General features: G+C 43.4%; 1 protein-coding gene across 2 annotated transcripts in view; it reads left to right on the top strand.

The window, feature by feature from the left end:
* LOC146809310 (eosinophil peroxidase-like) overlaps positions 1-23,266 on the top strand; it is a 139,664-nt gene that overhangs the window by 44,167 nt on the left and 72,231 nt on the right. For both annotated transcript variants that reach the window (XM_085616117.1, XM_085616116.1), the window contains exons 6-8: positions 9,579-9,708; positions 15,743-15,949; positions 16,641-16,956. In XM_085616117.1, coding sequence (XP_085472243.1) covers positions 9,579-9,708; positions 15,743-15,949; positions 16,641-16,956 — 653 coding nt within the window. The remainder of the gene's footprint in view (positions 1-9,578; positions 9,709-15,742; positions 15,950-16,640; positions 16,957-23,266) is intronic.

The following is a 23,266-nucleotide window of genomic DNA, read 5'->3' as shown; positions in this document are numbered from 1 at the left end:
AAGAAGAAAATGAAAAATGTGAAAAAATATATATAAAAATATAAAGAGCTTTAGAATAGATTACTACATAAGGTGCATTATACACTACACATAATTAAAGCTAATCCACGCTTGCCTTGTCATGCGTGAATACAAGACACCATATAATGAGCAAAGTACATGTGTGCAGCAAGGTCAAAAAGCAAGGGGACATGATTACAGAACAAAAAAGGTTCGAGCGAGCGGAGCGTTTAACGCTTCCAAATCTTACCGCAATATATTATTTGCAGAGCAACAAAGCACCGAGGAGTCTCCGACGGGCAAAGCGGGATCCGATGTCCAGGTGAATAACCTGGCCCATTAGCCCGCAGATTTTAAATAGTGTGTCAGGAGGCGGGAAAACGGGCCACGTAAATGGTTGTCATGGTAACCAAAGACGCCAAGTCATAAACGTAAACTACGGCGGCCATTTTAACATTACCTATGCTCTCAATAGAGAGCGTCCGATGACCAAGTAACCTTATCTTGAAAGCTCGAGCTGGACACGCACACATAATAATGATGTGTTAATATTCAATTATTAGGAGAGGACACGAGAAATCACGAAAATGGTTATCCTAGCAACCAAAAATGACGAATCCGATTTAGTTTGTTACGGCGGCCATATTGACATAATATGTAATCTAATTAGAAAGTGTCCGATATACCATTGATATAAATATATAAGTTCAGAAAGAAAAAACGCAAATCGTAATAATAATGTATTAATATTGAATTATTTGGGAAAGAAAAGAGGAGGGCGATCAGAATATATTTCAGCCCCAATGCCCGCGATCTTGAAGTGGTGCGAATGAAGATGGAGACCACGTAATTGGTTACCATAGTAATATATATAAATAAAACCTAACGCACCCAGCGGCAGCCAATGTTAAGTGACTAAATATCTATAGGTGAAAGTCCCCTTGAATATTGCAATGTATAAATTTGGTTAAACAGCTAAAGAGTGGTAATAGGTCTGCACAGTGGGTTCTTAACTTGTGCAATTATAGAATCAGTTGGATACAATTGCAGAAAATCAAAATAACTATATAGTCAACAAGAATTATTGTATCCCACAATAGGGAGTATGTTTCAGTTTGTCCAAGGTCCACTTCCCACCTAGAGGTGCAGGGAAAATCGAAGATGGCAAGGCAAGCAACACAGTAAAGAAGCAAAGAACTATTTTTCCAAAACGTTATTCCAATAAGAGTTGTTAAGTTCTAAATCAAAATATCTATATAGTCAAAAAGAATTATTATGTCCCACAGTGGGGAGTATATTACAGTTTGTCCAAGCTCCACTTCCCACCTTTGAGGTGCATGGATGGCCAAGCAAACAACACAATAGAAAAGGAAAGAACTATTTTTCACAAACGTTATTCCAATAAGAGTTGTTAAGGAGTCCCTCTCATAGGGAATTATCCCACCCTTGAGATCTATCTGGATTCCAAGAGCATGGAGCCCCTCTAAGGAGCCGTAAGGAGATCAGTAGTAATAAGATAAGCTTAGCAAATGGAGAGAGCACTTTAGGAGTTAAGATCAAGGTTGACGAAATGCATCATAGATATAGTTGTGCATAAGGCAGGAAGAGTAACAGGAAGAAACATATATTCTGATTATAAACTTGCAGTGTATTTATACATATGTTTCAGATAATCTAAGTAGTTTGTTTAACTTAGGTTATACATAATAATTTCCTGGTTTCCACTTGCAATAATAATCACAGGACTACAAGCCAATGTTATTAAAGAAAATAATGCATTTCATCATCAGTATTGAATCCAAATTCCACACTTCGCAGTTTACAGATCCATCCTGCCTCATTTCTTCTCAATGACAATTCCCGATTGCCACCCCTCACATTGTTGGGTATATGATCTATTCCCATAAACCACAATTCCTCTTCATTTGTGTGGTTTTCCTGCATGTGATATGTGAGTGGGTATCTGAGATCACCATTTCGACGGGCCCGGACATGTTCCTGCATTCTTATTTTCAAAGCCCTTTTAGTGCTGCCCACATAAATCTTATTACAGGGGCAGCCTAGCACATACGTTACGTATTTCGAATTGCAGTTGATTAGGTGGCTTATTGTGTAATTACGTTTAGTATTAAAGCTAAAAGTTGTTGTTTTATTTTTCCCCAGTTTGCACATATTGCATTGATTACACGTGTAAAAACCAAGCGTCTTGGACTGGAGCCAGGTTTGTGGTTTCAAAGTGGTGACATAGCTGGGGCACAGTATATTACGTAAATTTTGCCCTCTTCTATATGTAACTTTCGGTTTATTTGGTATAATATCCTTAAGGCCTGGTATCTCAGTCAACAAATGCCAATGTTTTCTTAGGATATTATATATCTTATTGCTACGGTCATCAAATTGAGTCGCAAATGCAATGGGGACTTTTTGAAGTTTCCTCATTGGTTTAGGTGTTAAGGTGTCTCGTCTCGGGATCTTCAAAACTTTTGTATGTGCTTTCTTTAATACTGTTTCCAGATAGCCACGATCCCGGAATCGTTTCTTAGTTTCCTCTAGATTCTGAGAAAAGGTTTCATCTGTACTACAATTACGACGCATGCGGATCATTTCCCCATAGGGAATATTGGAAATTACATGTTGGGGGAGTGAGCTTTGATAGTGCAGTGTGCTATTGCACGCCGTGATCTTCCTGTGGGTACGACTATGTATATGATCATCCTGGATAAAGAAGGTAATATCCAGGAAATCTATTTCCCGCTGACTGTAGCTAATGGTGAGTCCTACATTAAAGGGATTGTCATTCAGATAGTCATGATATTCCATGAGAGAGGCGGTAGGTCCATCCCACAACATGATTACATCGTCGATGTACCTACCCCAGAAAATTACATGCTCCATCCACTTGGCCGCATGTCGGCCCCAGGCATGCTCCCGCTCAAACCAGCCCATAAAGAGCCCGGCATATGCGGGAGCAATCCTCGATCCCATGGCCGTGCCCTGGATTTGATGGAACCATGTGGAGTCATGCAAGAGGAAGTTTTTGGATAGAATGATGTCAGTCATTTCCAATAATACTTCATTATGAGCGTAATGATCAGCTGTTCTTTGTCCCAGGAAGGATTGTAGTGCTTTCATCCCAAACTCTTTCTTGATGCAGGTATATATTAAAATGTGTCCCCAGTTCTATGGAGGTAGTCAGTCATTATGTAATAGTCTTCATGTAGGATTAAGCTTGCCCTAAATTAGGCGTAACACCTATTAGTAGTGTACTGTGCACATATTAGAGGCGAGTATCATTTAAACATCGGTACACAAGGGCTGAGGAAAGTGTGTGTACCTCACTTCTCAATAGAATCTAAAAATGATGGTACGAGAAACCAAGCAAGCTGAGAGCTGACTGTAGAGCGGATAGAATTGCCGACAATAGCATAACAAGATTGGTCCTTTTATACGTAGCACCTCCATTCCATGACTGTATTTTCCTTCCATCATGTTTCATTATTTTCAGTTCTATTCCTCCCATTTATCTCTTCAAACTTCTTGGCTTTTGAAACTTGAATATAAGATCAGATTGAGAAATGAAGGTCACATCCGGCCTCAAATCAAACTGATTGCATAATAATTCACAGAACCAAATTTGCTCACAAAATGCACACGGAGGGAGGAGACATAGCTCCGACACTAGCGGCCAATAAGTGGAACGGGAGAGGGCTGGGCACACCTCCAACCTCGAGTGGAGCAGGCGAAAGCCTCGACCTTGTTCAGGGGCACTTTATTCTGCCTCAGCGCTCTAGTGTAGCCATCTATCAGATTGCACCCCTGGTCATAACGGCCTTTGATTGTCGAATGAAAATGTATGAAAGGAGTTAGCATCAGCACAAAATTTCCATTACTGTGAAACTACTCGAGGGCTGCAAAAACGAGTAGGCCCTAAATGATAACTTTCAATTGGGAGCAGTAGGAACCCGCCGGACGCTCCAGCACCGAATGACCACATTCGGCCCATCCATGAAAACCGCACACTGAGTGACCAACCTGCGCTCGCGGGACCAAGCACAGCGGAAGCGCAGCCCTTAGACACAGGCACTGTGCCATCAGGAGAAGAGTCCAGTTTTACAGACAGGACAGAACGCTCGGCAGGACCAAGCACAGCAGAAGCGCAGCCCTGAGACACAGGCACTGTGCCATCAGGAGAAGAGTCCAGTTCTACAGACAGGACAGAACGCTCGGCAGGACCAAGCACAGCGGAAGCGCAGCCCTGAGACACAGGCACTGTGCCATCAGGAGAAGAGTCAAGTTCTACAGACAGGACAGAACGCTCGGCAGGACCAAGCACAGCGGAAGCGCAGCCCTGAGACACAGGCACTGTGCCATCAGGAGAAGAGTCCAGTTCTACAGACAGGACAGAACGCTCGGCAGGACCAAGCACAGCGGAAGCGCAGCCCTGAGACACAGGCACTGTGCCATCAGGAGAAGAGTCAAGTTCTACAGACAGGACAGAACCTGCGAGAGATTCATGGTGGGAGAAAACGCACAGTCCTACACATAGGATGGGACCAGTGAGAGGTCCATGAGAAGAGAGCTGGCGGCACATGGCCTGATGCCGCCTAGCACCAGAAGAAGAAGAGGACACATGCGAAGTGTGGCTAGACATAACACTGCAAGGAAGAACTGAAAAAGGAGAGGAGAGAAAGGTGTGTGACCAGCCCTGTCACACTAAAGAAGCTGATCAACAGCAGGGTGGAGCCTTCCAACCGCGAACCAGCACGAGACCGATGCGGCACTCCTGACACTGTGAGGGGCCATCTGTCCAGAAACTATATGCTAGCCCCACCCGCACCTGGATCCTGTTGTCGAGCACACACGACCATGAGTCATCTGCCCTTGTGGTTGCACGAGAGGCTCTGCCGTAACTCTGTTGACAGCCCTGCAATGCAGCCCAGCACTGCCCATGCGGCTCCGTGGCGACCCATCGTAAAGAGCCTCAAGGGAATCTCTGCACATGAGATTGGATCGAAAGCTGCTCCACCGACAGGTACCGGGAGGTACTGGGGCCTCAGAGGAAGATGTTCAAACATTGCTGATGCCGTTCCAGTCCTAACAAGGTTATCCTTCATGGAGTGAAGACACCCCAAGAGAAAATTGTGGAGCAAACTCAGCCGAAGCTGCTGACGCATTCCAGTTCGAACTTTTGAAAACACCCATGCCACTGCGAGAGCAGGCGGGACGGAGGTTTGAATGGCGGATAGCGCACCGAAAAATGAAGCGAGCGTAATTCTTATGAAAGAATCGATTACCTTGACTGTTAAATGTGCTAACGCTCACAATAAAAAACACAAGGTGCAAATATAAGGACAGAGCATATACCATCCTATGTTAATAACAAAGAATCATATTAACTTATATAAAGGCCAGCGTGAGAGGAACTCCCAAGCCAAGTACAGATAGACCTATTCACATAACGCCATTATTAGAGACAACAAAGGGCAATAAAACCTATCACATCAACCTCTGTAATAACATAAGACACTACCAACAAGGCATCCTTGTAGGTGGCAAGATACAGTGTTGGTCCGAGTGTATCTTTCCTGCCAGCGGAACATATAAACATACTTCCAGAGTACGTCACAAACATCATAAATAGACCATCTTTTCCAATCCTTCCACCCGTTTTAAAGCAATTACTAAAAACAGGTCCTGAAGAAGATGGTTATAAAGCAATAGTACCATTGAAACGTGTGTCGGCCAAGAGATAGAGTGTGGCACCCCAGCCTAACAGCAACCATTTAGGGTGGATTTTATCACCCGGTTTCCATCTGTGCATGCTAGTGTTGTTCTGGTGGTGCAGAGTATGAATGTAGTGAGTGCAAGGGATATGATTTGTAGGTGATAGAGGTGTGATTGAGAGTAGGGGATTGAATGAATCTGTCATAATCTTATCATATGCGATTGCCAAATTGCAGATATGAATATGTTTGTGTTTTAATTAAGAAGTTATACGCATTTTTGTATCTGAGAAGATTTCTTGTTATGTATCAAGTGTAAAGTATAACTAACACAAAGTACAATGAATATATAAGTATAAAATGAAAAAAATGAAATAAAACATGTAATGAGAAATAATCCATCTTTTGTGCAATTCAATCTTCATGATGGCCCATTTCTGAGCTACCTTTAGCCAGTATTTAAAGCAATTTTAGGTCTAGAGGGAATTCTACTGTTGTAGTTCATAGTCAGAGCAGGCGGGACCGACCAACATAGTATGGGTGGACTTTAACCCAACCAACATGCTGTTGAAAGATCTGGACTTCATCTACACCCGTGTTCCTGCCCAGAGTCATCTGGTTAAATCATGGATGCTAGAAGTGATGTAAAAGGTGCTGCTAGCTGTACCTGTCCATTTGACCATTGAGGTTCTACGGGCTGCCTCTAGAGACTGAGAGACTCAGTGATGTGTAGTTTGCTTTGTTTTGTTTCCTCACAGGTTGAACTCCGTTGATTTTTGTTGAATTTTGGGAGTAATGTAGAGTCCTGCTGGACACTTAGTTGTTTTCAGCCATTCCCCGAGGGCTGGCCTTACACCCACCCCACACACATCTTACCCAGGCATCACCGGTTAGGTGACCCTGTCAATAAAAGGGCCTGAGTACACATGCTTGGTGCAGATCCCTACACCATATACCTGTGCTTGTGTCGTACTTTACTCAGCATGCAGGCCTAGGGCCTAGACCACCACAACTCTCATATATGGGAAGATGCACTCAAATGAGTACACACACTTCACATAAGCAAACACAGGGATGCAAAAATGCACACACTTTCACATGCACACAGTTGCAGGCCCCCACGAAGTGAACAGTCTGCGTGCAATGCTTAAAAACTCGAAAACCATTGCAGAGCTCGTCCACAGATCCTTATCTCCTCCAAAATTTGGAGTAGTTTATGATGTGACAGTGTGTGAAAGGCTGCCTATAGAACCAACAGCACCAGTAGCACAGCCTGGTTGTTGTCAAGAAATTGCTGAATGCAATTGGTTACCGCTATCAAGGCTGATTCACTACTGTGAATTGGCCTAAAACCAGACTGTGAAGGATCCAGGCAGCCTTGTGACTCTATATGTTCCATAAGTATTTTGTCCTTCTAAGAGTTTACTCATCAGTGAGAGGAGAGAAATGGTCATTAATTCAACAGATCAGATGTGGGAAGGCTCGCCTTCTTGCAAATAGGAAGTACCTGTGCAGCTTTCCACTCACGTAGAAGTTGACCTTCATTCAATGAAAGGTTTAGAATTGTACAGATAGAAGAGGCTAGCTGCGTAGCTAGCAACGAAAAGATCTTTGCTGGCATAATATCCTGGGGTGACCCATATTTAGCCGCTTTCAGTATTTCTGCCACAGTTTGCACCTGGAGGGAAGTACAATTTTCCAGAAAAAAGGCATTCTCCATAGAAGATGGAATGAGAGTGGTTATTGCTTTCAGAATGTTGACGGCTCTATGAAATTTGTCATATATCTTGTTAATTGTTTCTACAAAGTGATCTGCAGTATCATCACATAAGGTCTGAGAAAGGGGAATAGTATTGGCACAGGCAATAGGGTTAGTGAAGGATTTGAGAACTTGATAAAGTTCTTTGCTAGAGTTGCTTGCTTGGCTCAGTTGGGAGACAATGTAACCTTACCGGGCTTTATTGATGGTACAGTGCCTGTGCATTTTTCAAGGTCTCCTTCTCAACCAAACTGTGAGAATGTCGCCAACGTTTCCCCAGTTTTTTACATTTTGTCTTCTCCTTTCGCAGCTCGGACGAGTACCAGGCCACATCTCATCTTTGGCTATCTTTGTATTGTGTTTTTTAGGGGAAGCAAGAATATGATTAGCTGATTTTATACTCCTGTGGAGGTCGTCTAAACTTAAATTCATCGCTCTAATTCACCAATCGTTGGGGCCTTAAATTCCTTCATAAAAGTATCCTGGGTAATTTTATGCCATTGTCTCCTAAAGCTGTGGGAGAGCGTTTTTGGGGTGGGAGCTGACTGTGAATTCATGATCTGAAAGTCAATCAGGGAGTGGTCAGACCAGCCCACTGGGTGAGGGGCCTCGGTATGTAAGCGGGTAGAATTAATCAAGCTAAGATCCAATGTATGGCCCACGGAATGGGTGGGTCCAGAATGAATCTTTTCCAATCCTAAAGCGGCTAAGTCTGAGAGGAATTGAACAGAATTTATATTCGAAATATTTTCGCTATGAATGTTAAAATCTCCTATTAAATTAAAATGTTTAGAGGAAATTATATGAGTTGCAATGCATTCCATTAATTTGAGGGAGAAGTCCGAGAGAGGCCCTGGTGGGCGATACACAAGAGCACCTTTCCAACAATCCTTGGACGTTAGCTCAATTTTAAAAATACAAATCTTCATCTTATCTTCCAGGCACTTATCAATTAACAACACTTTCAAAAGCTCTTTGTAAACAATAGCAATGCTGCCATCTCTTATTTTCTCCCTGTCTAGTCATAAAATGCGGTAGTTCTCAGGGAGAATCAAGGTAATGGAAGGTGTTGAGGCAGGCTTAAGCCACGTCTCGGTAAGAAATCAGAGATCAGGGGATTCCTCAGTAAGGATGTCCAAATTTCAGTAGCATGCTTAGGCAAGAATCTTCCATTGGCAAGAAAGCACCTCCAACAATGTCCAGAGTTAGGGAGCGGGGCATTAGAAGGAATCAAAACATTGTGTAATTTTGACTTGAACTCCACTCTGTGGGGCAAGACTGGATTTCTGCCACCGGTTCTAACGTGTGGCTCTGAAAGCGATCATGTATACAGCTAACGGGCCTTCGAGAGTGGAAGAGGGCTTAACTATGTCACAAGAGTTGAGCGCACCTTGCATACTATGTCGAGCAGAAGCGTCTCGATGTAGTATTAGTATTTAGGACCAAAGAAGGTCCTGGCGGCAGCTGGGCACGGATGGGCGCTGACGGGGTTGCCTTTGGCGTGTCTTTGGCACTCCACCTCCCCGCGTCCGCTGTGGCATGATGTTTAAATACAGAGCCAGGAGCACAGCTGGACAGTCAACTCCTGCGGTCCAGTTGAGACCAGAAAAGAAGGTTAGCTCGTTCTCGCTCCATCTCTCCACTCAAAAGGAATAGCCACGGTGGAACGGACAGCGGGCGAGAAAGGAGACCGAAAGGAAAGGAGGGGGGTATCACCCTTTAAGATCCAAGAGGCAGCGAGGCTCATGAGAAGTAACAGAGCGAAGGACCCCTATTCTAGTCTGGTTTCTTCTTGTCAATGTGAACAAGACTGCTTATCTTTAAAACACTCTGTTACATCAATGAAAGTTAACACCAGACTGTAAAGAAACACATTCACATTAGAAATAAAAATAATTTCCCTCAATATAAATGAACTTGCCTGTCTTCTCTAATGACAAGAGTGTCTGGTTCTTGCTGCTACTGCCTCACCAACACCAACTGGAGTTCTTGGTTGACATGGTTTGTTACAAGTGCCCTTGAATTGACGTTGCTTTATTTGACTTACTAAATAGATGTACTCGGACCCAACAAGGCTATCTCCTTTTCTCCCGCAGGTGGAGGCCTTGGCTAGGAGCTGCAGACAGAGCATTTGCTCGCTGGCTCCCAGCATATTACGAAGACGGGATTTCTCTTCCTCGAGGATGGATTGAGGGAAAGCGATATTTTGGACATGCCCTGCCATCGGTAAGAGCCCCAGAAGAATTGTCTCTTTGTAACTTTTGTGTAACCTGCAGTCATCATTAGCATAAGAAGTCTCGATTGTAAAAATGCAGTTGTTAAGCAATGGGGCAGCAGATGAGCTTTAAGCTCAAAAAATGAATGTGCCAACTTTTCATTGCTGAGCAATACAAGACAATGGGGCATATTTGTGATCAATTTGCTTCGCCCATGCACCACGAAAGGAGACTCTGGGGGGACGCAACCCCTAAATGAGATTTATCACAGCACGCCAAGTCACCTTTCCTGGCCCTGCGTGGCTTGATGAATCTAGAGTAAAGCATAGCAGTGCAAATCGCTGCCTTATGTTACTCTGCGGCAGGATTCCATGCCATGGGTGGAGTGTGGGTGTTCCATCTCGTTCACCACCCATGGATTCTGACTGGCTGACAGTAACATGAGAAAATAATTGCTGGCAGCTATTACACTATTGATGACTTAGTTAGTTCCCTGTCCTGAAGCTAATGAAAGTGATATAAGAGGGCACGGTAGGAATATCCTGTTCCCAATGCCCAATGCGGATACCCAGAGGGGTCTCCTCGGGCAAAAATGCAATACATATCAGCAATTTTTGCTGCAAGATCGAGAAAACACTTACATCCGGAGCTGAATGCTTCCCCGAAGCCCACCCCTGGGGCAGGATTCCATATGGGAAATGGGTGCTCTGCCCCCCTTCCCAAGCCACCATCGGGCCGGAGTAGCCCAGCCCTGCGGCTAAAATGTTCATAGAAGGGGAGTAGAGCCATGCAGCCCCCCTCACTGAGCCTTCCAAGGCCCCAGGGACTCCATTCCCGAGGCTGCTTTCTATAATTAAAGGGAGGGGGTCCATGCAGCTCCCGCCCTGAGCCGTTCATGGCCCCAGGGACCCCATCCAATTTAAGAAATGAAAAAAAGGCGCTGGGGGATGGTGTCCACAAGGGATAATAAAGCTTGGGGTGGGGTCATAGGGCTCACTTCTCCTTCAATAAAAAAGGCCCTGGATGATTGGGTTCCCAGGGCCATGTGGCTTGCTTTCCCTTTATAATACTTAAGGTCTTTGGGTAGGGGAACCCCATACCCCTGCCCAAATGAGGTTTGGGAAGGGGTCCACCCAACCCTCTTTCCCTTTAAAAATAATGTGGCCCTAGGGAATGAGGTTCGAGGATGGGGGCACGTGGATCTATTCCCTTTAAAATACTTAAGGCCACGTGGCTCCCCTCCCCTTTAAAAATGTGGAATGGGGTTGGGATCCCAAGGACCTAATGAGGCTCGGTGGGCATGTGACCCCCCCCCCTCCTCTTTAAAATACATTATGACCTGGGGGTTGTGGTCCCCAGGGCCTAATGAGGCTCACAGGGATTGGATCCCCTGTTCCGAAAGGCCAACCCTTTGTGGCACACTGCAACAATAAACCTCTAGCAGGGTCCAAATCTCCTATTTTAGCACATTTTTGTCACCCCTACGGTAGGACATAAATACCACAAAGGGCAGGGTACAGTGTATTTAAAACATTGTACATGTACTTTAAAATGTTATATGTCCTGGTAGTGAAAAACTCCTAAATTTGTTTTCCACAACTGTGAGGCCTACCTCTCCCATAGGATAACATTGAGTTCTAAGATTACATTTAATAAGTGATAACTTTCAATTCTGAACAGATAGGATGGTCGAATTTGGTGTCTAAAAATTGCAGTTTAAAACTCTCCTTAATGGTAAAGTCAGATTTTAAGTCACATTTCTGAAAATGGCACTTTTGGAAAGTTGGCAGCTTCTTGTCCTAACTATTTGGTTTCTGCAGTATGCATCCTGGGTCTCATGACTAGATGTAACTGACAGTTGGACTTAGTGTATTACTCCCAGACAGTGAGACAAAGGGCCTAGGTGTTGTCTAGATGGGCCATCTCTGACTTGACGAGGGGGAGGAGTTGTCACCTATCACACTTGCACATCGCAAAGGCCATGTCTTGGCGCACACACAAAGGGTTTGACACACGGAGAAGCGGGGCAGGGCAGGAAGGCAGGAAATTCTAAGCACCTCTTTGGGTGGAAACCAAAAGAACCTTCTACTACTACAAAGTGGGCACCAGGTATAACTAATAGACCTTCAGACCCAACTCTTCAGTACACCTCTGGACCTGTGGAAGACTCAGAAGAACTGCTTTGCTGCTCTACAAAAAGGACTGCTAGTCAACAGCCCTACTGCCTGAGTTAAGGCCTAGACCTGCATCTTGAACTCAGGATCACCAAAATGACTCCAAGGGCTAGTTGGCTAGCCTCCTGATCAGAGCCTCATGGAACGAAAAAGCTCCAACCACCTTGAACCCAGGCACCTGGTCTCTGCCTGCTATAAGCCCTACACCCATGTGGGGCCTATCCAATCCTGGACCCTTGGAAGTGGACCTGAAGGTACAAACCCAACTGTGGACCTGTGAAGCAGAACCGATGCAGCGTGATGCATCTTGCAGCGGAACCGCCGCTGTGCCATGTTTCCTAGACCCCAGACCTTACATCGCAGCTCGCAGTCTCCTCAGAGCCTCTGCTGAGTAATGCGTCCATGTCACAGGCTTTCATATAGAAAGCCCCTATGTGACGGCCTCCTTGACAATGATACAGGACTCCACATCACAACCACGTAGCTCCTCAAAATCGCCGGTGAATGATGCATGTTCGCTGCAGGACTTTCCACCACACCCACTAGTCGAAAGCATTCTCAATGACGATACAGGACTTCACATCGTAAACCGCACCCCAGCAGCACCTCAGAACAGTTGCTGCCTGGCACATCCTCAATACGGAATCTCACAACGCTCCGCAAACCAGGATTTAAGGTACTTTTGTTCAATGGGGCTAATTTAGTCCCTGTAACCAGTCCTCTCTCCATCGTGGTCACTCTAAACGTTTTGCCAGTCGGGTTCAACCAGATACCCACAGTTGGCGCTTTGAGCATTTAAGCGCTGTTTTTAGTTAAAATATGAAATTGTATATCTTCAGTTCTACGGATTTGATTTTTATCATTATGGTCTCAAACAATTTATAAAATTTTACTCTATCTGTTAAAGTTGGTCCAGTTTCACTACAGTATGTGGAAACAACATTGTGCAGAGCAGCTACTGCCTAGTCATGTGTCAGTGACAACTCCTCCTGCCACTCTAGCCCAGGATGGTCTATCAGCATATGCAGGACACACCTTAACTCCCTTTGTGTGAATGTCTGGAGTGAATGCAAAAACAGCCCCTGTCAGTCTAAAACCACATGGTGAAAACAAGCAGGCAGAGGCTCGCAGGATGGTTAAACATGAAAATGGCCAGTTTCTAACAGCAGCTTTTTCAAACACACAGTTTAAAAACCACCTTCACTAAAAGGTGCGTTATTACATTCAGAGTGCAGAGAGCCTAAACTCCAAATCTGTAGCTGTTCCAATTAGAAAGTTTAGCTTCGAAAAATGTTACAAGGCAAACGCCATGTTAGGCTATGGGACAAGTAGCCAATGCAATAGTGAAAAACAAAAGTGGCTGTATTTTACTGTCAGGACATATGAATCACACCAGCACATGTCCTACCTTTCACATACACTGTACCTGCCCATGGGAGCACCTTGGGCCTACCTTAGGGGTTACTTACATGTCAGAAAAGGGAAGGTTAGGGCCTGGCAAGTGGGGGCACATGCCAGGTCCACATTGCAGTTTTAAAACTGCACCCACAAACACTAAAGTGGCAGATCAGAGACACACTTGAAAGGCTACTTTTGTTGGTGGCACAACCAGTGCTGCAGGCCCACTAGTTGCATTTGATGTACAGGCCCTGTGCAGACTAGGGACTTATCAGTAAATCAAATAAGTCAATGAATGGATAACCAATCATAATCACAATTTACATTGGGAGCATTTGCACTTTGGCACTGATTTGCATTGGCAAAGTGCCAAAAGTACCTTAACCAGAAAAAAAGAAATCCTGCACTCAGTCATAAAATACAGGAGGTAGAGGCAAAAAGCCAGGATAAACCACACAAAGGTTGCCAGGTCTAACACTCTACATTTACCTCTATTTCCATACAATTAGTTGATGGCAGGCGGGGAGGTCTAATTACCCTGAAGAAGGCTGAGTGACCCATTAGGGCGTATAAAAATCAGCCAAAAAACATAGGCAGATACGGGATGGCAGAATCATTGTATTCCTGAAAGGCATCCAAACTGTTTCTATTTGTGGTATGGGTTCCCACAAATAAACTATTTGGGTAAACCTATGACCATTTTTTAACATTGAACTGGACCTCCGCTATTTGTCCAGGAGTTACTAATATATAAGAGCCCAGCGGAAATGGCTGAGCCCCTTCTAGCGGTATTCACCTACAAGGCTGAGAGAAAACAATGATGATGAAGCATGCCACCATTTGTTGGGTGGGGCATTTTCTCTAGATATTTTAAATATTCCTGAGAGGTGTAGCATTCAGGTATATATAAGGAAACCTTAGGCTGTTGCACTCTTGGTGTGTGTTTAAACCTAAAGATTCCCTCCAGAACAATATTTTTCTGTCCCAGGTCTTATAGTTGCAGAGATATTTGATATCATAAACATGTTGGGGCCCAGTTTCTTGTTTACAATTTATCTCCAAGAACCCACTCTGGCCGAATGGACCTTTTTACTTGCCCAATAGCGTGGAGGGAGGAAACACAATTATCAGGAAATAATGTCCGCAATTTGACATAATCAAGAACTCGAGACTTAATCTCTTTGCTCTCGGGCTTTTATTATCAGCATAAACATCTGCAGATAAAGGCACCTCAATACAAGGCACAACAAGTACATAGGCACTAACACAAATGCCACTCTACGAAGAATCCTCATTCGACTAAAAATAAACAAAAGCACTACTTCTAAAAGCATGAGGTAGATAACTACCAAACCAATGTCAATATTAGGAATCATTAATCCAACTCATCTCTGTCCCTACTCTATGCTAGATGTCATCCCTACTTAACATTCCCTTGAGACCCAAGAAATCGTGAAAAAGGTGTCAGAAGTGAAATTTCCTAAGAAGTCTTCACTTATTGAGAGCTCAATCTAAAGTGCTCCTTCTAGCTCCTCGCCTACCTCTCCTCTGCTCAACCCACGGGGCGCTGTCCCTAATACAAAACCCCAAAACATAGAACACGCCCTTCGGACCACCTCTTCGACCAGGTCATCTTTCTGTACTTTTCCATCGAGAGCTGTCCAGCTTCCATTGTCCATCAGCTTGGCCTTGAGTCCCAGACACTTTCCGCACTAGGAGTTATGATTGGCACATTCCAAAGTACTCCCATGTCTGGCTTTAACTACATAATTCAACTCTTGAACAAAGAACTTCTCTACTAACGAAGCAACTGTCCTTGCACCTGCGGTGAGATCATGGAATGTATCTTTTAACTTTACAATTTACTGCAGCCTAAAACCTCTACTAGAATAAATCCTTTCGGCCTACCGCACTCAGCTAACATAAGAAAATAACAGGCCTTTCTCCTCAACGATATATGTGAATTCTGGCCTCTACTCGGTTAAACACACTATTAAGTCACATTCTAGGCATTAGTACTTTTACTTTCATATACATGAACAAGCAACCTACATAAGTAATTCACCATGTTACACGTTAACCTAATACATTGCATTGCACGAAAACTAAACATTATACATTTTACTGAATACATTCACAATACATGTTCACATTTCTAACACTTCTTTGTTAAATCGATATAGCTTGATACATTCCTTAATATATTTCTAAAACACACCTGAGTATATAGTTGGTTATATGCGGGTGCCAACTAACAGTGAATATGATGCACCCCTACAAATTTCAAACTCTTTTGACGCTACATCGAACATATGTCTATGTTAAGCACTAAAGAGTTTTCAATCATCTGACAGGAAGAAGGAGTTGATGCTGAATTGTGAAATTCTGTCATATATGAGTTTATTGTATATCAGCTACAAATGTCTTGGGCCTTATTCATCCCAATCATCTCACCGCTTTTCATTTCTGTAGGTCCGGGATGTATCAAACCGTGTTACTCGATATCTGGATGACAGAGTGGTATTAGACCAGGAAAGATCTCAACTATTCATGGTATGGGGCCAGTGGATTGACCATGATCTCGATTTTTCTCCTGAGAGCCCCGTGGCAAGCCCTCATAAATCTAAAGAGGAGTGTGTGGCAACCTGTGCTAAAGAAGCAAACTGCTTTCCTATCATGGTGAGTTGGTGTCCAGAGGCACATCTTTTTAAGGAGGTTTGAATGAGCAGTTTGTGAAGATTTCCAATGTCTAGTGTGGTTTCTGAATGAGGGAAGAACCCAACATTATTATAAGAGATTCCAACCAAGATTTCAAATTTCAATATTTCTTGCAGCATACATCAAACGATGATGGTTTGAACAGGTTCACAAGTAGGCATCACAATGATTACTCTTTGTTGACAGCCTATCACAGTGAACAGTTCCAGCTCTCAAGGTAGCACTCTGATGCTGCTCCAACTGAATTAAATGTTTTAGAAATCCAATAGGTAAAATTCAATCTTTTGCATTTCACTTCCCTGTAGAAAAAAATAAATATTTATATATCAGTAGGCATCAAATACATCACAATGTGTTTCAGTGGGCCTTTCCTCAGTCAATTGTGGTTATTTTTTTTTTATAGTATCTTCCTTTCAGTATGATTTCCCTCAAACAGAGGAACCCCATGTTACTTTATTTTAAATTCCGTTTTGCATTTAGTAACATTTGTACTATCCGCTTATCCTTTTTTGGGTCACTCTGTGAGCTCTCGGGGTGTGTTTACCATTAATATTCTTGACTAGATGTCATGCTAAATTGAATATGGTTAACTGATATAACATTTTCTCTTGAAACAATAACTGCTCAAATAATCGACATTATGGTTTTTCAGATACCACCGAACGATCCAATGGGTAACAGAAGGGGCAACTGCATTCCCATGTTCCGCACTGGTCCAGCTTGTCCCACTGAGACAATGGTCAGAGAACAGCTGAATAGCTTGACCTCCTTCATTGATGCAGGCATGGTGTATGGAAGCACAGCCTCTTCAGCTGACAGCCTAAGGAATAAGACCAATGATCTGGGGTTGTTAGCTGTCAACGATAGGTTTCAGGATGGAACTAGACCATTTCTGCCCTTTGATGCTAACCCAAATAGTCCGTGTGCATCCACCAATACCACTTTTGCAATTCCATGTTTCATTGCTGGTAAGACCTATCATTGTAATTGCAAAATGTACTAATATGCTCAGTGCTTCATCTATATATCTTCTGCTATATTGAAAGTGTTACTGTTATAGATATTCCAATATAAAGATCTTGTGATTTATGCATGCAACTTATATAGTATGAATATAGCTACAAGGCAATTCAGCACTGCACACGTTAATGATTTTACAGTGCAGGTAGGAAAAAGGAGTAGAGGTGCCCACTCTTCAGGGGGTCCTTGGTTGCCTAGTGGCGAGGAGTTAAAGTGTTGCTTATGTAAGTGGAAAAGGAATGGAATCTGCTGGATCTTCACTGAGACTGCATTCCACAACCTAGGAACATAGAAGGACAGCATATGGTATCTTGTCTTTGGCATTCAGTGGGTCCCACTGTTGATAGCCAGCAGATTGGTTATTCCATTCAGACAGCAGGCTTTGGAAATCCAGCCTATATCGTGGCAAGATAATAAATCAGGCGATTGATGTCATAACCTCTTGAAACTTACCGACAATTGTGTCAGCCCCTGTATGCAAGTGTCTCTAGTGTGGTTATTGGTAGGTAGACTTCCCAGAGACTTCATAGACATGTTTAGAAACCTTGGTCGCAGACTGTAGTCTAGAGACAGGGGTGGGTTCGGATCTGTTGGAAACCCTCATGAGCAGCTACGCTCTGTTCTCCTGATATGACATGAAGTGTTGCAGGACTTGTTGTTTAAAGTCATTTATGCTGTGAGGGTGGTAAGTAGATCTCAATATTTGCTGGTGTAGAAATCTGTTGTGAGATAAAGCAAGGCGAAGCAAATGTAGCGGGGGCCTTAAACTTTACGACTACCCCCCTGTAAACTAGAACTGCAGAGAAACACAGAGATTTCAGTTTAAAAACCTTTGCTCCTGAAGCATACTACTCACATTGCTATTTTCCATCTATTGTAGGCTGATGTGAGGGTGTGAGCTATTGGGTGATTGTGGGCAGGTGTGAGATTTATCTGTACTCTCAGTATCAAGAAAATATATGTAAATAATGACAGGCATTAGCAAAGCCACTTGGTTTTCCATATATGAGAGCTATTGACTTTGCCACTGTCTTTTAGCCATGTTGTACAGCTGCGTGTATGCTGTTCTGTGTGGCTGAACATTAGTGGCATTGTGTAGATTAGAGTGGCATAAAGTAAATTGGCGAGTGGGGTGGAGTAGAGTGATGTTGATTAAAGTTGTGTAGAATAAAGTGGCATAGATTGAGGTGATGTAGAGGAGAGGAGAGTGGCATAGAGTAGAGAGATGTATACTGGTATGGAATGGAATCGAGTGGCGTAGAGTAGAGTGGCATAGAGTGGAATGGTGTAGAGTGGCACAGAGTAGTGTTGAGTGGAGTGGTGTAGAGTGAAGTGGAATGGTGTGGAGAATGTAGAGTGGCACGGAGGCATAGAGTAGCACAGTTGCCTAGAGTAGAGTAGAGTGGCGTAGAGTGCATAGAGTAGAGTGGTGTATAGTGGAGTGCCACATAGTGCCATAGAAGGGCATTGTGTGGAGCGGAGTGGAGTGACACAGAGTGGCTTAGAGTGGAGTGGCATAGAGTGGAGTGGAGTGGTATAGGCTTGAGTGAGGTGGAGTGGAGTGGCGTAGAGTGGCATGGAGTTGAGTGGCATAGGTAGAGTGGCAAAGAATAGACTAATATAGAATTGAGTAGTGTAGAGTGGCATATAGTATAGTGGCATAAAGTGGTGTGGCACAAAATGGAGTGGAGTGGCATACAGTAGAGGAGTGTGGAGTACAGTGGCATAGAGTGGAGTGGCATAGATTGGAATGGCATAAAATGATGTACAGAGGCATTGTGTTGAGTGGAGTAACATGAAGTGGCGTTGAATGGAGTAGTGTGGAGTGGCGTAGATTGAAGGGGAGTAGCGTAGAATGGCGTATATTTTTTCCTGATAGTTCACCCACAGTCTTTCTCTGCTTGAAGAAGGTGGAATCACTTGGAAATCACTTGGAGGATAACCACTGAGTACTAATATTTCTAATACAGACGCGATTAAGAAAGAGACATAATTTTGAGGATACAGTAATTAAAAGTCAAAAACAATAGCAGTGTACAAGGGGCACACCTCGTCCATGACGTTGTGCATGTTGATTTATGCATTCTCTTGTGGTTTTTTAAAGAAAAATCAGTCATGTTTAATGATGTGCTTGTTTTCCTTGCTCTCTCTTTTATCGTTTTTCTATTCCCCATTTTTAGAATGTTTTAAAGAAAGACGTTCCCGTTCAATGATAACAAAAAATCTATTAATTTACAGAATCAAGAATAGAGGGATTTTGCCATCCCAAATTGGATTTGCTTCCACAGTTATTCCACCCATAGGGTGCATTTTCCAAGTGAACACATTTACGATTAGAGGGTGTAAATATTGTTTCCCAAAATTATTGTAATTTTTGCAAAATTTCAAATATTACTTGAAATGCATTTCATCTGTATCTTGAGTACATCTCACTGTATGTTGGCTTTTCGCCCCCTTTCATTATGGTTCAAAATCTGGACAAGCAAGGGGACTTCATTAAATAAATCGACCTTAAAGGGCTGTGAGGCCCTTGATCATGCCTCCCATATTCTGTGTCTCAAATACATCAGGGAGTGCTTTGTGAATCTGGGGAGAGCAGATCTTTTTTTTAACCCATAATCAAGCAACAAGAAGGAGCTGGTCGGTTTCTAGATAAGGAGTTATGGAAGCCTAGTGTACTTCATTTTATCTATTAGGGTTTGTGAATTCTTACGATCAATTTTTATTGACCGGTTTCCAGTTTGACCTTTTCCATCTCCTTCTCACTCACCCAAGGGGGCAGAGCACGGGACTGAGTCTGTCCCCCTGCGGCTGCGACAGTAAGGGTTCCACGGTACACACTTCATTTTTTGATGTTCTGCAGCTATTATGACCTACATAGGAAGTCCTTTATCATCCCAAATTTGAAAAAGGCTCATTTTAGGCAAGTGCGCTCCACATAAATTTTTCAATTAATGCTCACGGCAGTACAGTTTTTTATATTTTTAGCTTTTTAAAATCTGCAGTCAGGCTAAGATCTAGTTGTGATTAATTAGTGTATTTTAACACACTATCCTTGGCACGATGCCCTTTAAAATGTTTTGCACATTTTACCTGTTCATTAATTGGTTACACCGGATGAGATTAGTTGTTTTTATTTAAGCTATTTTTTCTTATCTGGTTTTGCCTATGTGTGATTCTGGTGCTCCTTGTATCTTGTTTTCTATACAATTGTCTCGGGTACCAATGTAATTGGCACGTTTTTATCTGAGGAAATTCTTATGTGTTTTCAATGTGTGTGTTTTTATGGTTTTTGTGCAAGAAACCGAATAAAGACTACTGACTGGACTTGAATACATTTTGCCCGCACATAAAAGATACCAGCAGATATCAGCAGAAGACTGATTTGAGGAGTAAAGTTTGCTCAGCAAGACAATTTCTACTTGAACCAATCTCAAGTAGGCAAAATCACATATAGATTATGCTGCAAACAAACCTGGATTGACTTAACTCAAGCTTTCAGTCACATACGCCCTAATTACGAGTGGCCTGTTAATTCCAATAGACCAAGTAAAAATAGTCACTGGGTACATAGAACTTATGAGTTCAGCGGAAACATGTATTTATTTGTTTATTAATAAAGTTTTATATAGCGCGAACATGACCGCCGAGGGTATCAGAGCACATTACAGATAATGCAGCAAGGAAGGGTATAGGCAAACATACATAGTCAACAGAGCGAAATGTAGAAAAGATTATTAAAAATGTCTAACGGTCACACGAACAAAACCTCTGGGCTACAAACCGTGGCTCAGGAACACATGTCAAGTGGGGAAGGCGGACTGAGGCAAATATTTCTTCATCAACAGTCCTTTAACTTCCATTTTGAAGTGGACAGTGGAAGGGATCAACCTGACTTCGGGGGGAAGAGAGTTCCAGATCCTCTGTGCCATGCCTGAGAAGGCACGATTGTAAGTCTTTTTTTTCTTGAATTTTTGTGGTTTGAGTATGAGGGTGCTGGCACTTCTGGAGGCGCTTGTACCACAAGAGAGCTCATGTTTCTGGGCGGGGTAAAGCGGGGTCTTGAAGGGGATGGCTTTGTGTGCCATACATGCAATTTTCAACTGTATCCGAGCTTCATAAGGGAGCCACTTCAGGGCCAGCAGGTCCGGAGAGATGTGGTTGTATTTTTTAGAACCCGTTAAGAGCCTAGCAGCAGAGTTTAGGGCCACCCTGAGAGGAGCCATTTTTGCTCTTGGCAAGCCACAAAGTGTTGCGCTGCCATAGTCCAGCTTTGCGATCACTAATGCTGGCACTGCAACCTTTAGATCATGAGCATGGAGAAAGGGTTTGAGCTTCCTTAGGATGCTGAGTTGGAAATTTGCTCCTTTAGTGAGGGAGCTGATGTGCTTTTGCATGTTTAGATTTTTGTCTAATATAATAACAAGCGAGGATGCCGAGTCCACGAGGTGAGGTCTACAGTTGAGAGCAGTAAGCTGATTTAGCCATTGCCTCCATGACCGGGGATTGCTTGTGGGGTGAGATTAAGAGGAATTCTGTTTTTAGGGCATTTATCTTCAGGTGGTTCCGTGTCAGCCAACTTTGTGTGTCCAACAAGACTGAATTGAGGGACTGAATGTCCTCAGGGGAGTCGATCTTCAAATAAAGTTGGGTGTCATCCACATACATGTGATAGTGAATGATGGATGATTTCAGAATTTCTGTTCGAGGCTCCAAGAATAAGTTAAAGAGCGTGGGAGAGAGTGCAGAACCTTGTGGTACCCCCGCAAAACTGGTGTAGGCCGGGACAAGGATTGGTTAGTCTTGAAGCTTTGAGATCGAGTCTGGAGGAGCGAAGAGAGCCAGTTAAGCACCGGCCCAGACAACCCCATCCTGTGTTTCAGGAGGTGAATTAGGTTGTTGTGTTTGACAGTATCAAATGCTGACGAGAGGTCAAGAAGGATCAGTAGGAACGACTCATTGTGGTCCATCATTCTTAGCACATCATCGACAATGTGCGTTAGTGCCGACTCTGTGCTATGGCCTGGGCGGAAACCAGATTAGCATTAATCCAGGAATTTGAAATGGCCGATGTGGTTGCAGAGTTGGGCAAGCACACACTTCTCCAGGAGCATTGCCAGGGTGGGAATGTTGGAGATTGGGCAGGTCCGTAGGATCCGCTGTTGGTTTCTTGAGAATTGGCGTGACCTGCCCCGATTTTAGGCAATCTGGAATATCCCCTTGCTGAAGTGACGCATTGACGATCTTAGTCCACAATGTTAATAAGGAGAAACTAACTTCCGGGAAGAGGTTCGATGGTAGAGGGTCATTGTAATGATTGGAGGGTTTCAGAGTTGATAATGTTTTGCGTATAGCGCACTCATCTCGGGTTTGGAACAGACTTCAGAAAGCATTGTTTTAGGGGGGACCGATTGCACATGTTCAGAGATAGCAATACCTAGTGGTGGGAAGGTCCGTGGAATGATCGACAGGTGGACAAGGGCAGATCATAATTCAGCTTCAATCTTACTAGACTTAGCAATGGAGAAGTCTGCAAATTCTTCACAATTAGGCAGTGCCACTTGACCATGAAATGCGGGGTTCGGGTGAATATTAGCTTGGGACTTGATGAGTTCGAACAATTGTTTGGACCCTTTTTTGCTTGATCAAGTTGAGTTCTGAAAAAGGTGGCCTTCGAGCCTCAGATGCATTTATTTTATATGCTTCTCAGGGATCTCAGGTGGTAGAGATTCTCAAGGGAGGGATATGACCGCCATTGCCTTTCAGCCAGTCTTAAGTTTCTTCTTTCGGAGTTAAGACTGTCCGTAAACCAAGGTTTGGAGCGTTTAGAGGACATTCTTTTGAGCTGTGATAGTGCAATCGAGTCTACTACATTCAGCATTGCGTGGTTATAGTGGGCCGTAAGGTTGTGAACATCAGACAGGGTCGGTGGGGGGGCAGGGTGTTCTCGCAGAGAGCAGTCAGATCTTGCGGGTTGATGTTACATAGGCATCTCTTCAGCTGTTTTAGGTTCTTAGGCTGAGCTTTACATATTCTTAGTGAATCAAGAATGCGGAAGGAATTTGATATTATGTGTTCATAATTTACAGCCCTGAAGAAGGCGTGGTATGATGTACTACCGACGAAACACGTGTTGGCTGTATCAAGTAACAAAACTTAAGATTGTATCAAGTTACAAAACTGAAAAAACATATGCCGATTACGTGAACGTTGAACTGTTGTAAGGAATCTGAATTTGCTGTAAAGGAATTCGATACT

Source organism: Triturus cristatus, chromosome 7 (assembly GCF_964204655.1).
Source record: "Triturus cristatus chromosome 7, aTriCri1.1, whole genome shotgun sequence".
In the NCBI taxonomy this organism is placed as follows: domain Eukaryota; kingdom Metazoa; phylum Chordata; class Amphibia; order Caudata; family Salamandridae; genus Triturus; species Triturus cristatus.
This window is presented reverse-complemented; position numbering and strand designations above follow the sequence as displayed.